The sequence below is a fragment of the Rattus norvegicus genome, chromosome X (assembly GCF_036323735.1).
Source record: "Rattus norvegicus strain BN/NHsdMcwi chromosome X, GRCr8, whole genome shotgun sequence".
NCBI classification, from domain to species: Eukaryota; Metazoa; Chordata; class Mammalia; order Rodentia; family Muridae; genus Rattus; species Rattus norvegicus.
Genome location: NC_086039.1, coordinates 53,192,840 through 53,210,110, shown reverse-complemented (window position 1 = coordinate 53,210,110; position 17,271 = coordinate 53,192,840). Strand labels below are relative to the sequence as shown.

General features: G+C 35.9%; 1 protein-coding gene across 15 annotated transcripts in view; it reads right to left on the bottom strand.

Annotated features, from left to right (window-relative positions):
* Nucleotides 1-17,271, bottom strand: part of Dmd (dystrophin) — a 2,367,748-nt gene that overhangs the window by 227,735 nt on the left and 2,122,742 nt on the right. For all 15 annotated transcript variants that reach the window (XM_063279795.1, XM_063279798.1, XM_063279800.1 and 12 more), the window contains one exon: nt 9,149-9,209. In XM_063279795.1, coding sequence (XP_063135865.1) covers nt 9,149-9,209 — 61 coding nt within the window. The remainder of the gene's footprint in view (nt 1-9,148; nt 9,210-17,271) is intronic.

The following is a 17,271-nucleotide window of genomic DNA, read 5'->3' as shown; positions in this document are numbered from 1 at the left end:
AAGGGAACAGGATGCTTATTCCCAGGAGGACAGGATAAGAGGCAATTAGAGAAGCCTCGGAGATGCTCAGGAATGTTTGGGAATTTGCACATATCTGAAACTGGATGGGAACTGTTCAAATTAAAATAAACTAATTTGATCATGGCTATATTTGGGTCCTAAAAATTCCAAATATGTAGCTCTTCCTGGCTGTATCTCGTTGAACATTTCCTCAAAACTGTAATTCTAGCTATGTTTTAGAAATCTCTTAGACTTCAGTTTAGTTTGAACAGAGATGAGAAAAGCCACTCACAGTTTTTGAGTCATATGTGTCTTATACTATGGATTACAATTAAGGTTTTTAGAAGTCTGCACACATGTTTCAACTGTAGTTATCACAGCATAATTAGAAATATATTATATATAAGTATATATATATATTCTCATTGGAGCACTACATATGTAGACTATTTTGGCATCCTTCTATAAATAAAACTTTATACTCTATGACATTGTCTTGAGGTTCTAGATATAAAACTTCCAGTTCCCAAAGTAGATCCCACATACAATGCTCAATGAAGCAGACTGTATCATAAATGTGAAGAATCACTGATCACTGGGAAAAAGAAGAGATCAAATCAGTAGTATTTACAAAAACAATAGACCCTATTTCTTTGCAAATAAAGCCAGGGCTCAGAGCGATCCCAGTAACTTCTTTTACTCCCTTATTTTTATAACTTTATTAGTTCTTTGAGAATATATCATAGGGGCCTTAATTGTATTCATCTTCTCTCCTCTCTTCCAGACACATTCCTCCATTCTTAGCCATACAACTTTGTTTCTTCTTCTCCTCCTCCTCCTCTCTCTTCTCTTCCTCTTCCCCCTTTCCTGCTCCTCTTCCTCCTTCCCCTCCTCTCCCTCCCCCCATCCTCCTCCCTTTCCTCCTGCTTTTGTTCTTTCCCATAAAATATTCTTTTTGCTGCTCATATATTCCTGGATATGTGGCTTTCACTGAATATGGTCAGCCCACTGGGTATCATAACCTTAAAGAAAGTAGACTCTACCAATCTGAGTCAGTACCGGTTGCCAAAAGTTCCTCAGCTAGGGGTAGGATGTTGGTCCTATCTCCTTCTCTATGTTATTTCCTTATGTGTAGGGGAAACTCAGGCTCAGAGGGAATGAGTGAAATGACTAATCGTACATAAAGAATGACAAAGATGGAATTAGAGTTTGGGTAGTGCTAAGAATAGAATTGAGAAATTCACACATGCAGGAATTCAGGATTTTACATGTGCAAATCAGATGTGTATGTTAAGTATCACTTCCTATATGGCAAGCAACATGAGACAAGAGAAATTCAACAACAATTTTAATATAGGAGGATGGAGATGTGACAGAGCTGTACAAAGGACACCTGATGTTCTCCCGGAAGGTCCAGGTTTGATTTCCATCACTTAAATTGTAGCTCACCCTCTTCTGACCCCTACAGCAATAGGCACAGACAGTGCACATACACATAGACAGATAAAGTGTTCATACATATAAAATTAAATAATTAAAAATAACAAGATTTTAAACTCAATATGATTTTTAAATATTAGACTTTCTGTCTAGAGGGTAGAAGAGATGTATTCAGTTCATCAATCCAAGTAGATACAGAGGTGATAGGGATGTAATTCAGTGGGAGAGCACTTGCCTAGGCACTGGCCCCATGTTTAGCATCAGGGGAAATTTTTCCTAAATGTGAGAAGGTAGAAAAATTCAGGAAGGTGAAAAGCACAGAATATTACTGGCATATGTTTATTCATTTCATTCCTTCTTTAAAATATTTGCCAAACATGTGCTGTGACAAAATACACGAAAAAAAGAACTACAGTATATATTCTTGTCGGGTTATTTAAGTTATAATTATGCAACCTAGCACATAAAACTATGAGAAAGGGATGTAAAGAATTTTTCATAGATTTATGAGACACAGAAGTTGCTAATGTATCTCCCAGTGAACTCTGCAAAATCAAAGGCAAGAATCAATATTCTGCAAAGAACTTTGGCATCTTATTAACTTCCTTTCAGTTAATATCTTAACCTGAGTTGTTTTCATGATTATATCATCAATTAAGCGTTACTGACTGTTCCTTTACTGTAGTTTCAGAGCTTAATGAGACTCTACTAATGTGACCTTTGGAGCCATCAAACTATAAAGGAGAAAGCACAGCAGAGAAGACTGACCTCTGGGTTATCTTTGTGTACTGCCTTTGAGAAGTCAGAGCATCAGGGTTTTGACAGTGATGTTAGCTATAGGTATTTACCAGTATTTTCAAAGAATGACTGCTCCAATTAAACAGTGGATTCTCTTTTATATTCACTTTATATCATTGTTGGTGCTAAATTGCTATGTAAAAGCTTTAATAGCACTTGTCCTTGCCATCCTGATTAGATTGATGGTACAATAAGAATCTATAAGAGTGTTATGAAGATTCATTTTCACTCCTTGAGATAACTATCACAAACAATTTCTATTTCAAAGCCAACATTCATAGTATGAGCTAATGTCAGGACTGGACATGACCTATAATATCTCATAGCTCTGTCTTTTGGATGATAGGAGAAACCAAGCCTTCCCCTCCAAATCAAAATGATTGACAAATACCCAAAGAGCTAGTTTATATAGAAAAGGGAATAATATTTTAAGTCCTTTTGATGCACTTTTTTCTTAACTTTCAGACTACATAATGTCAGCTGCTAAAAGTTGCTTTGAAGGAAAATCTACACGAAAGGATGATCTTACCAGAAACAGCACAAAACTGTACACTGTATGATATGTTCATATCCTATAACTAGCTTTGCTATGGTCCAGCTAATATACAAATAAAATGTCAGAATACTAATTATGGTTCTTAGGATAACAAGATAAGAGTGAGAAATGGAGGAGCATCTTCTGTGTCAGGTAGTACAAGAAGAACGCTATCATCTTATAGGTATCAGTAAGTAAATCAATTCTTTTTCAGCAGATACATGCACAGTAAACCAACCATTATGGAGATATTTCACATGATAAACCTCAAAGACAGCTAACCACTGCTTCCTTGGAGTATAGATTCGCATACTAAAATTGAAATCAGTGATTCAAAGAGGGAAATAACCCAAAACTCAAGCTAGAGTGACTCTGGCACAACTAAGAACTGGAGCATGGATGACAGAGAAATATGTTTTAAACAAAGGGGGCATTTCAAACCTGAAAATCAGTATTGGAATTAGGAACCAAAGTACTACAGTATAAGGGAAAGGTGTTGTCATGATTCAAAGGCTACTTAGGTTAAGGGGTGTCAATACTGTGATCAGAGTATGGTTTATGAACTAGAACTGGAATGTACACTGACAGATACAGAAGAGCACAAACACCAAAAGATAGGTCTAGGTAGATGGTCACAATTCCACATAAAAATTAAATGTGCATACTTCTGCAGCCATGATAATAACACACCACAGAAGACTGGAGAGTCAGTCAGAACCTAAACCAGTAATTTTATCAGGCAGAGCAGTGATAACAAGAGACATTGAGTAAATGAAATGTTGACTTTATCCAGGCATTTTTTTTTTGCTAAGCAAGAACCAACTAGAAAGATTTGAGCACTTAGTTATGATGAATGGCTTAGAAATATGCCTGGAATTGAGAGTGCTAGATAATGAATGGTCAAACACATGTGCATTTGTGTGTGCATGAGCACACACACACACACACACACACACACACACACACACACACACTTGCCAAGAGTAAGAGATCAAAAGTCATTTGAACATAAGTTCCTTTGTGTGCATTATATGCTTTTTTTAAAAAGTTGAACATTTCGTTTCCCCAGAACCCCATTTTTCATTCCCTCATGAAGTACCTCAGAAATGTTTAGAAAATAACGTGGTGCAATATATTATTGCTGATGGAGTCAGCAGGTTTGCTACTGGATTTTATTAGTAGATTCATCCCAATATTTAGCAACCACAGCGTCTTTTAAGGAGCAAAATGACCAGCTTGTCTAAAAAGCCAATCTTTCCTAAGGGACAGCTGGCAGAAATTTAAGGTGAAGCACTTCATCTGGTAATACGGAAAAGTAGCAGAAAATCACCCCTCAGCTAGAACTAATCCATGTAGAACAGGTTATGACCTCAATTGGTTGCTCCATTTCTGTACCAATGGGAGACAGTAAATAGCATTTACATTCTTCATGAGTGAGTGGAGACTAGAGACAGTGCTAACAAATTTAATAACCAATATCTGAGCTGTTCTACTCATACTATCCCAGGGAAAATATTAGAGATCTGGAAAAGGTCCAAGGAAAAACAGCCAAGATGATCAAGGGTAAAACTTATCTTTCATTCAAGGACAGACTAAAAAAACTAAAAAGGATTAGTATTTCTCAAAGCTGGCAGATGGAAAGAAAAAGCATTAGTCAGGGGATGTGAGATTAAAAACCATAGTGGGCAAATATAAATGTCTTCATTGATTTTCAAACTATTTAATTAGGGCCAGTTGTTGAGGTCAAGGGATGTAGAATGAAAAGAAAGTGAAATATCACTGATTTATTTAGAATTCAGTATACCCATGGGAGTTATTCCTAAGACAAGACTGAAGCAACACGTGGCAAAAGTTTTGCATAGCTTTAGATAAACTTCACTGCCAGTCATTTTCCAATATATTAACAACTGGGCAGGATGCACCCTAAGCTTTGAGATGAAAATTACTAGGTTCATTAATAAACCAGGCAAACAAGGAGAAAATACCATTCATCCCTCTATATGGGATAGAGCCTTGGGGTAGCTGCCCTGTTAGTCTGAGTCAATGCAATATTTCTTATGCTTTTATTGTAGCATCTATACTGGAACATCCTGCATGAAACTTTGGAATTCCTAAATTCTTCTGGCAGTCCAGAACACAGAAGAATAATTTTCTACCTCATTAAGTAAGCAAGAGAGTCCTAGTTCTTGGCTCTGTTTGGTTTACCCATATGGGAGTATGAAACATAAAAAGGTGAAAGAAATCCTAACAGAACACAGCAGCTGGTTAAAGGCTATTATACTGAAATTTTCATGAGTTTGACAGTAGGCCAAACAAGTACAAAATGGCAGAGAGTAGAAAAAGCAGTTAACAGGTTGAACAGTGTTGGTGACTATTTTTCAGTGGCAATGAAAGCTGTGATCAAACAACCTGATAGAGGTGCTGGCAGAAACAAGACCCTCAAGGGAAAGGGAATATGAAAATTCTAACAATGATGTATGTTATCAATAACAAAATAGACAAACATTTGGTCTGAAGTATGAAAATGGAGGTTAATAGCATCATATGAAAAGCTGATGTCAAGCCATACATAAACACTGCCAGATTTCCAATCCACAACAAAAATATTGTTAATGTCTTTACATCTCAAGAATGAATGTCTAACTCAACAATCTCATGGCTCTTATACTATTGCTATGCACACTTCTTTTTGGTATATAAACTTCTTGTTATTTGGATAACATGTCATTAAAAATGCAAAGTTTTTAAGCATTAAAGAAATTATGGTTGAGGACACTGCTTGGATTTGCCAACAGCGATCTGTAACAACAAGAAAAGCTGCGAAACACCATATTGTAGGCCCAATGTGGCCACAGCAACCATGAATTCACAACAGTTGCCTTTACTGGCATTGGGGCTGCATAGAACTGGCTTGATAACAGACTTCTATAAACTGGAGAAGAGCTCATGCTACTGACCCCCACTGCTGAATAAATTCTGGCTACTAAGAAATTCTGGGATGGGGAAGTCATTTTCTTCAGTTCTGTACTAACTGATAAGCCTTCCAGGATTCCATAGAAAGTTCCAAACTCAGGGTCAAAAGGATGACTCTGGTTAAGCTGATTGTGTCGGGAAGCAAAGTCATGAATGTGGGAAAGAAATGTACAGGGAAGAAGGAGGGTCTGATATGGGTGGGGAAGAATAATCAGAATATTTTACTTATGTGGAAGAAATAGTCAAAGAACAAAAATAATTAAAGAAAAAGACTCTCGAAGACAACTATGAGGAGAACTAGGAACTAGTCAACTTATTTTTAACTCATTGGGCCATCTGAGAGTCCATTGGCAATTGACTGCTGCTGTGCAAGGGAGAGTCAGTTTTCTCCAGGGATGTGATTCCCGAGAGGCCTCTCATACTTCAGTACATGGTTCTGTAGCCATGTACATATAGGCAGCATTATATGGTCTGAAAGGCTTTAAAAACAAAGCACATGAAGTTGGGAGGAAAAAGTGATTGATGGGGAGGAATTGAAGTTGAGGGATTGGGAAGTGACCTTAATTAAAACACAAATTCTCAAACAATAAAAGGAATTTGAAATAGTGACTTGCTTTACAATATATTTTACATAATAGTTGTGAATAATAAAATACAAATGTAATTAAACTTTTTATTAATAACATAATTTTGTGATGTTTATTTTTGGTGTATTACTGCATAATATTTTAGACTCCTATTACAGAACATTTATAATCCTTAATTCTAAGTAATTTATTAATATAGGATACTGTTCTCCATAATGTTTCAGAGATGCCAATGAAAATGAGGTAACTTCTCATTCTAGAACCTGATCATTTCAGAGGCACTTAATGTAACGCCTACATACTCTCTCACCTTTCCATTAATTTTTTCCTCTCATTTTAGTTCTTTTACCATTGAACCAGTAAGAATTGGGATCTCGAAAAGTATATAAAGAAATCATAATGGGTTGAAAGATGATGTCTGAGGACTAAGTATAATTAAAAAAATATCACACACATCCACATACATGTAAAAGCATCTATAAAACAATAATGGCTTATTTAGAAACTGTGTTTGTGTGTTTGTCTAGTATGTATAAGTTCTTGGGTTTCCATTTTTAGCCCTCTCACAAACCAAGCAACCAGAAGCCCAGCCAAAGAAACTAACTACACTCACATGTGTTGGTGAGTAAAATTATGAATTTAAAACTACAAATAAAATGTTTTTAAAAAAGGTTCAGATTTTCGTATGCTGAGTTTAACATGTCCATCTAATGATTCAACTCATTGATTCTGATAGCTGAAAAGGGTTTTGAAAAGGGTCTTAGATATTATTTAAATTAACTCTGGATTTTATAAATGACTCATTAAGGTTTATATAGGTTAACGATCTGCCCATGACCACATAGCTAAGTGGTCACATATCAGAGCCAGAGCTAGAATTTGTGTTTTCATAACCAGCCATTCCTCAGTGTGTAAAGGGATGCTGGGCAAATAGGATATAGAGTCGCTCTCTACTTTCCCTGATAAACAGCAAAGAGACCAACTAGTTTCTAGTGCCCTATAGCAAACTTCAGGGATTTCTTTTATTAGACTCAACACTAGAGCAGTGGTCCTCAACCTTCCTAGTACTGAGACCCTTTAATACAGTTCCTCATGCTGTAGTGAACCCCAAGCATAACATTATTTTGGTTGCTACTCCACAATTTTACATTTTTGCTCCTGATATGAATTGTAATAGAAATATCTGACATTTAGAATATCTGATATGTGACACCTGTGAAAGGGCCATGTGACCCCAGGGGGTCATGATCCACAGGTTGAGAACCACCTCAGTCAAGAAGCACAAGGAACGATTAGTAGAACTCTGTGTGAGACTGCTAATGAACCCTACACAGTCGTGTAGAGAATCATTGCGTAATAGTGGTTTTCAGATGGTTCTAAACCTTCATGCACAAAGGGAGAAAAAGAACCTTTATTGAAACTCATAATAGAAATGGATAAAACAGAGCTTTACTAGAACTACTAAGTCTTAAATGTCCTAATCTGAAATGAAATCGGTACTGACAAGGACACTGATATAGAAAATCACTACAAAGAGTTTGAATGAAGAATTCCATAAAATACACATTCATGTTTAAATCTATATCTATATCTATATATATATATATTGCTGAGTAAAATATGTATCTTAAATTGGTGTTTAAAATACATAATTTTGAGTCATGAAATGAATGAATTCAATATAAAAATAATGAAAGTGTTTTGAAAAATAAGAAAACTTAAAAGTAGGATTAAAACACATAGAAAGAGTTCTTTTTAAAGTTCAAAGATATCTCATTTGGGAAAAATTTAATAAAAGTTAAACCATATTCCTGAAGAACACATTTCACTTTGGAGAGCCCCTAAAGTCCCTTCATCCTCATTTTTTTTGAGTTGACAAAAGAGAGGCATGAAATCACGTTTCTTGAGAACTGAAGTAATGAAGATCTAGGACTACAGTAATTGCTTTGGAACTGAATTATGAAGAATTGATGGGTAGCGGAAGAATAAAAACAGACTCAAAAAATATGGCAGGCTGAATAACTTGGAAAACATTTAATATTTGTATTTAGATTCATGCCAAAAGAAAGTTCAAAGATGTTAGTTGCTACTGAAGTCTATTTCATAAACCCCATTCATTCTAATTGTTGTTAGGGGAGCCAATTCACAGTTAGACTGAAGTTAGATTCCTGCATGATTGATGAGAGCCTGTTAAAGCATCATAATAACTCAATATCCTTTCTCCTCCATGTCAAGTTAATATATCATACTTTATGTTTCACAGAACATCTATCCTTTGCCTCTTTTCCTTTGACTGTCACAAATGGTCTCAGAAAAAAGCATTCTACTCTGATGCTATTATTAGGTAACTAAGCTTAAGAGCTACATGTTGAGAATGAACACTTCAGCTCCACAAATTCTAGACTGTCTGCTTATGGGTTATGTGACAGAGAATTCATTCAAACAGTTTGAGTAAACATTACTCGATAGATCTTTCACTTCTGAAGAAGAAATGCAGAAATCACCAACATAAATAATATTTTCCTGTTAAATACTTACGCTCACTATCAATGATATTACCTGGATATTTTTGCTGTACTGTAAAAATTCTGCTCACCCTTCAAAACACACCACATATGCTGCATTAAATGTATTGTTCATAGGAGTGATTCCATATTTCATCAACAAACTTACAGAAATAATTTCAACATGAATTTATTATCTGCCCTTCCTTAGGAGCAAAAAGAAATAGATATTATAGATGAGGGTAATTACTTTTAAAACGAAATTCATTTATGAGCAAACAGATCAGGTACCATAAATGCTTTTGACTTACTTGATATAGTAGGGCACTTTGTTTGGTGAGATGGCTCTCTCCCAGGGACCCTGGACTGAAGCTGCAAAAAGAAAAAAGAAAAAAAAAAGAAAGGCAAGGAGGTCAAATTCATGGTAAACAGGAAGGACAACATTAATCTCCAGAATTACAATTTTACACTGATACTGGTCTGTTTGCTCGGTTGCCCATGAAGACAGGATGGATTAACCTGATGCTCTGAAATTTCTGGCCTAATCTAAGTGAAATTGAACTCACCCAGGCACAAAGATAAATGGAAAGGGCTGGGGGGGGGTCTTTCTACTGCTGAACCTATACAAGAAGTACAAAAGGATGAGCAAACTGACAGCTCTACTCGCTGCGTGCATGCTTTATAATAATGCTTTATAATAATTCCTGTTGTTGATTTTCAGGATGTTATGATTTGCTTACTGGGTTTTATTTATTCCTTTATTAAGTGAAATATCCTCTTGTGATATATTTGAGTTCTATGTCATTGAAAACAAGGTACTATGCTTATCAATCTGGTATACTTATATTTATTTGGTTAAAGAGGATCCAAATCCATTTACCAGTTACATGCTTAATTAGGTACTTCAAAATGTTCTCCATAGTAGTGGAAGAGACAAGCAAAGGTGACAGAATGACCGCTGGTGATAGCAAAGGAAAATAAAAATTTATGCATAGTCTGTGAGGTCACATATGTGTGTGTGCTTGTGTGTGTGTGCATGCCTGTGTGTGTGTGTGTGTGTGTGTGTGTGTGTGTATGTGTGTGTGTATATGGCCTGCATTTGGAATTCATTTAATGACTTTATTAGACATAAGTCAAAACAGTTGTCTTTAAATTGCCCATTTTTTCAAAAAAAATTAAGGTAAGGCCTCACTCTGAATCTTAGACTGACCTTGAATTTATCATTTTCTCTTCTTTAGCTCCATGAGTTGCCAGGGTTATGAGTATGTGCTATCAGCACCAGATTTCTAACTGTATTTTTCTTTTTTTTTTTTTCTTTTCTTTTTTTCGGAGCTGGGGACCGAACCCAGGGCCTTGCGCTTTCTAGGCAAGCGCTCTACCACTGAGCTAAATCCCCAACCCCTAACTGTATTTTTCTAATGCTTAAGTTGTGGTGCCACCCGCCGCCAGTCTTTACTGAAGTTGATCCACTAAGAGTATCCTTTTTGTACTGCTTATGTCTGAGTTTTCCTTTCCTAAAGATAAAAAAATATATCTTGTGCAAACTTCCTCCTGAATAAACTTTCAAGACATGGGAATTTCAAGAAACATACATAGTGGGTTCAATATTCAGTACAGAAAAAAAGAACAGAACATGGAATGCCATCTGAAATAGAAATATACGAATCATTCTTATTCACATCTAGCAATTCTGTGTATACATGTTTTCTTTAGAATCTTCATCCCACTAATAATTGGTAGCACAGCTGATGCTATTATTTCCTTCACTGAAAATTTCCCTTCTAAATTAGTCTCACAGTAAATTCACTTCAGAGTGTATTGAGATGTAAGAGAACGTCAAAGTTAATATATCCTTGACTACACCGTAGAATATGAAAGAACAGCTTCTAATAAAAGGTAACTTCCCCCATGCCAGACAATTTAAAGGTAATGAAACTCCAGCTTCTTTGTTTTATATAGAGTAATAGAGGGATTGCATTACCCAACCTTTAACCAGGCTTTGTCCCTTGGAGATGTGTCATTTAAATGATATAAGAAATGGATTTGTATTTAGCAGGCAATTATGCTTTTATCCTTTTGGCAGATAGAAATCCATAATAGAGAGGAAAAAAGACATTTAGCTGCTGCTTTGAAGTACTCCCCAGTCTTCCATTTATCTCTGTCCTTTGTATATTCTTTTCATTTTTCTTCACCTTGCCTCCCCTTCTTGACTTTCCACCATTCCTTTGCCATCCTCTGCCAACTCTCTTCTTGCCCCCCTCCCCACTTTTTTCTTCTTTAGGATACAGCTCTTGATCCTGATTTGTTCGCATTGTAAATAATATCCAATTTCAAAACATGTATTAGATTCCCCACCCTACTTGATCAAATAAGATGTTATAAGATTCTATCACTCCAAGCCTGCTCTGGTACAAAGCATAATGGAGAGGTAGTGATCCCACCTCCTGGCTGTTAAGTGAAGACTCTTAATAATTGTGTCATGTGTATATAAGGAAGAACAAAAGTCCAGAGAGCATTTGGTGACCTCACCCTTGCTGGCTTGACTGTGAGACTGAATGGTTACACTGACAAGAGAAAGACTATTCCTTAAAGTTCTCCAAGGATTAAGGCTTCATGATTTCTCTCATAGTTTTTCCTAATGATCATTCTAATGCGTTAGAAATTCATTCTGATTTTGGGGACAAAGTATGTTCTCCTGTCACAGAAAAGTTTGCTCTTCTACAGTATTCTTAGGCATCTCTTAGAGGAAAGTGTGCTGGAGATGGCTATATATGCTATGCAGCTTGGCTAAATGATTTGCTACACCCAAAGAGGTGAAGATGGAGGCCAGACTGGACTACATAAGAAGACAATGGTATCAAAAAGCCAAAAGGAGGAAGGAACTATCAGCTGCATAATCTACAAGAGAATCCATGGTATGCAGTAGAGCTAACAGCTAATATACTTAAACTGAGTCACTTTGCATTGTTCAATATTAAGATGAAAAGGGATCATGTATGTGCCAGAGGAATTATTAAAATATGCTTATTAAATAATTTGAAAAATTTTAAAGAAATAAGAAATCTAAGTTCCAGTTAAATAGGAACATTAAAATACTTTTTAAATTTTTATGTGTCTCGGTGGTTTCCTGGCAACACATGTCTGCACCATGTGTATACTTGATGCCCCTGAATGCTAGAAGTGGGCAATCCCTGACAGTTGTCAGCTAACATATGGGTACTGGAAATTGAACTAAGATTTGTGCTTTTAAATATTAATCTCTCTAGCCCCTGTAAGAACTTCTTACTATTTCCTACTTACACTTCTTCATCGTTAATTGTTTCTCCTTAAAACTTAAGCAATACAAAATTCTTTGGTTTTCATGTGGACCAATCGAATAGGTCTCATAGTGAGATTCAGTGCACCTTTCTCCCATAAAGGATGTACCCGCTTTCACTCATAGTTTATAAATTCACCCAAACAATTACTTTTCAGTCATAGTTTGAATCCATAGAATGCTTTTTATGCAATTAAAAAAAATCAGCAGCCTCCTTCCATTCCTTCTCTGCTCCATCACCACTAGAAGCACGTCTGCTCGACTGAAGTGCTTGCTGTAGAAGTAATACAGTTGAATGATATTTCTCTAGGACTGCATTTGGCATTCCTCTGAAGAGAATGTTAAAGGGATGTTGGCAGTTTTATTCAGAGCCTCACATCTATTCAAACCTCAATCAAACATGGGGTAACTCTCATATGTGTACCCCCAGAATTATCATTTCATTTCTTGCAGTAGTGCTGATGCCAACAACAGCTGTTTCTTATCTCAGTGCACCAGTGGAAGCCTGTCATCCTTTGCAAAGCTAGCTGGTATGACACACATACACACACACACACACACACACACACACACACACACACTTTATGTCTGATGTGTCCATTTTTAGTAGCCCATCAGAAGCAGATTTATTGGCAAATAGTTTTTATATGACACCAGGCTGTCCTTTGCCATTTTATTATACAGATGTTTCTATAACTACTATGAGTAATTCCAATGAGGCTTTGTAATCCACATTTTCTAGTGGAAAAATCATTCATTATCATACAACACCAGCACCATGGTGTATTGTCTACTGAAATTTAAATAGTAAACTGCACATGAATTTATTTATTTCAAAGTCAGCCTCTGAATTCCTCCCTGTGTTACAGATGCAGCATGTTATTAAGAACAAGAAAGAATAGCAGTTCTACCTTCAAATGTTTTCCTCCCTCGAGGTACTATGATTCAATATTGTGCCCAAGGTGGTTTGAAAATCACAAACATGGGCCACACTATTTTGATACCTTTTGATGCATGATGAACACAATGTTCCAGGAGATGCACCCCAGTGTAGAAACATATTTTAATTGACAGAGGGGCTTAACCAGAAAATTAAAAAGAATGTTAATGTTATGAACCATGCCAAAGAGCACTGTCTGGAATTCCAATTCAAATGCAATCGTTAACCTTTTGACTTTTCTTGGAGCTTGAGATAACATGGTTGGGTCAAAACAAAGCCAAAACAATGTGGGGAAAAGAAGAGAAACATAAAAAAGAGGAGCTTTCATTGGAGATAAAACAGGAAATTCAACTTCAAAGTTAAAAGAAAGACATTAGGGAAACAGGAATATAACACAGTGGTAAGACACTTGTCTAGTACATGCAACATGTTGGATTCACTGTGCAATACCACCAAAAATAAAGGAAGAAGAAGGAAAAATGTAAAGACAGGACTTCAAAGGCCAATCAGTGAGTCACTGGTACTTGGCTGTTCTGAAGTGTGCAAATTCTAGTAGTGCTTTTATGGGTACATTTTACATTGATGGAATGAGTAATGTTTATTTTTAACCTTTTGTCTATTCTTTTCCCACAATACTCCCTAGACTTTTTATTTTCCAATTAATCTAAGAGTCCATGAAGTTTTAATACCTTATACCATAGACATAATACATGTCTATTTATTCATTACAGGTATTTATGAATTCTCATTCCTTAGAAGCAATTTTTGCCCTTCAGATCAATGTAGTTCTGTAGAGAATGCTTGATATAGAGACTGTGCATACAGGGGAGGAATATGAATTGTTGAAATTGTCTTATAAGCTTGAAACATAACCTAAACTAGCTCTTTGGATAGTCAGCAAACTGTTGTGTAGGTATTATTTTCATTTTCAGATGATGAAACCATGAAGGCCACATAAAATAACAGATTTAAGGATACTTTCCTAAATAAGTAAAGGATTGTAATTCTGGAATGCTATTCAAACTGAATTCAAATGGATGGTTCATGAAGGAGAAAGGATACTCACTGTTTTTTCTGTACTCTGGATTGCATGCTATTTAATGTGCAAAATATGCCCACAGGTATAATAGTAACATGAATGCTATAAAGGATAGAAAATCACTTTCTGATTGTATTTAAGGTCTACTCCACCAAAAAATCCTCATGCCTGGTACTATATATCTGGTCAAGAATTCTTGTTTGGTATGGTAGTTTGAATGAGAATGGCTGTCATAGATTCATGTTTGAATACTTGGACCTTTAATCGTTGGAAGTGTTTGGGAAGGATTAAGACATCTAGCCTTGTTGGAGGTTATGTCAATAGGGAGAGGGTTCTGAGGTTTCAAAAGTCACATGCGCTGTACATTTTGTTCTTTTCCTCCTGCGTATGGTTTGAGATATGAGCTCTCAGCTGTTCCTACCACTATTTCTTCACTCTGCTATTATGGAATCTTAAACCAAATTACAATTTTTCTTTCATAAGTTGTTTTGGGTATGGTGTTTTATCACAGTAATAGAAAAGTAGTGAATATAACTAGAAGTAGGTCCTAGAAATACTATTAGTACTAGAAGTAATAGTATTATTTTGCTACGTGGACTTAATATTACACTGCCTTCTAAATTTGCATTTCTACATCTCTTCCTGATCTCTTCCTCATCAAAGAAGCTTTTTTGTGCATTGGATGACAGTTAACAATGAGACTTACAAGGGCCAAAGTTCAGAGGATAAGTGTTTGTATGGTATTTATCCCTAAAAGGGACAACTGTATCATACTCTTTCCCTTCAAGACTCAGGAATCACAGGGAAAATGGAGAAAAAAGATTATTAGAGCTAGAAGTTCACTAAGTTGAGCACAAAATAGTGTCTTCTGGACATGACAGAATCACTAAATTTATGCACTCATGACAGCTGTGATTGCCCACACAAGATTTGCACAAGATCAAGCCAGTCAACATTTGAGTGTGGAGAGGAGGAGTCCATAAGCTCTCACCACTAACCAAGGAACTATTGGTAACTGATAGCAGATGCAGGAGGGAGAATCAGTTTTTATTAAGGGTGTGGCATACCTCAGTAAGTCTGCCATGCTCCACTGAATGGCCCTATATCCATGAGTCCATGAACAACACAAATCCACTAGGGGTGTTAAAAAAATCTTAAAAATGTCCTCTGTTATATATAATAGTTTGTGAAGTCCTATTCATCTGTTTCCTTTCATGTTCAGAAGGTGACTTATTTTTTCATGTTTTTCACCTCAGTGCTCATTAGAGATCCCTGTTTTCTTTAATTAAAGATATTTTCTACCTTTGTATTTAAGGATTTTTTCATGCTTTACCTCATACCTCTTTCCTAAAGCTTTTTTACATGACCCTAACACTTCCTGTTCATACCCTATTCAGTTACAAACATGGCTGCCTCTATTATTCTCAACTTCCTCTTTAATATAAAGTCCCTTCACCCCATCATACTCTTAATTTTCAGTTTTTGATTTCCATTATTTGATTTAATAACTCGTAGTTACTTATATTTAACTGTGGTCCAAAAATATTGAATGCAAAATTTCAGAAATAAATAACCCATACTTAAAATTTTTATGCTATTCCAAGTAGTGTGATAAAAAATTTCATGCAGACTGTTAAGGACTTAAAGGGGCATCTATATTACAACCCTTCCCTGCAAAACTACCCAACCAAACAAATGAACAACAACAAAGAACAACAACAACAAAAACCACAAACCATCTAATACAGCAGATATAGACTCTGTCCCTGTCACTTTGCCTTTGAGATTCATCTGTGTCATTCATGTATCAACAATTCATGCCTTTTAAATGTTAATATTTCACTATATATAGATAATGGATATACCACTTAACTGTTGAATGTGACATTTAGATTACTTTAAATGCTTGGCAAACATAAACAAATCTTGTACCAACATCTGTGGGCATTTTTTGTTGTAAGTATAGCTTTAAATTTCTTTTTTTCCATCTTTATTAAATTGGGTATTTCTTATTTACATTTCAAATATTATTCCCTTTCCTGGTTTCCATGCCAACATTCACCTAGCCCCTCCCCCTCTCCTTCTCTATGGGTGTTCCCCTCCCAATCCTCCTAGTCCCTGATTTTAGTGGGATTGCTTCGAGGTTCTCACTATTTAGTTTAATGTTAGCTACTGGTTTGCTGTATATTTCCTTTACTATGTTTAGGTATGGGCCTTGAATTCCTGTTCTTTCCAGGATTTTTATCATGAATGGGTGTTGAATTTTGTCAAATGCTTTCTCAGCATCTGATGAAATGATCATGTGGTTTTGTTCTTTCAGTTTGTTTATATAATGGATCATGTTGATGGTTTTCCGTATATTAAACCATCCCTGCATACCTGGGATGAAGCCTACTTGATCATGGTGGATGCTTTTTTTTGATGTGTTCTTTGATTCGGTTTGCAAGAAGTTTATTGAATAGTTTTGCGTTGATATTCATAAGAGAAATTGGTCTGAAGTTCTCTTTCTTTGTTGGGTCTTTATTTGGTTTAGGTATAAGAGTAATTGTGACTTCATAGATGGAATTCAGTAGTGCTCCGTCTGTTTCAATTTTGTGGAATAGTTTGGATAGTATTTGTATGAGGTCTTCTATGAAGGAATGAGAGAATTGTGCGCTGAACCCATCTGGACCTGGGCTCTTTTTGGTTGGGAGTCCTTTAATGACTGCTTCTATTTCGTTAGGAGTTATGGGGTTGTTTAAATGGTTTATCTGTTCCTGATTTACAGTACCTAGTATGTGTCTAGGAAATTGTCCGTTTCCTTCAGATTTTCAAGCTTTGTTGAGTATAGGTTTTTGTGGTAGAATCTGGTGATTGTTTGAATTTCCTCTGATTCTGCTGTTATGTCTCCCTTTTCATTTCTGATTTTGTTAATTTGGACACACTGTCTGTGTCCTCTTGTAGTCTGGCTAAGGGTTTATCTATTTTGTTGATTTTCTCAAAGAAAATCTGTTCTATTGATTCTTTGTATAGTCCTTTTTGTTTCTACTTGTTTGATTTCAGCTCCAAGTTTGATTATTTCCTGCCTTCTACTCTTCCTGGGTGTATCTGCTTCTTTTTGTTCTAGAGCTTTTAGGTGTGCTGTCAAGCTGCTGACATA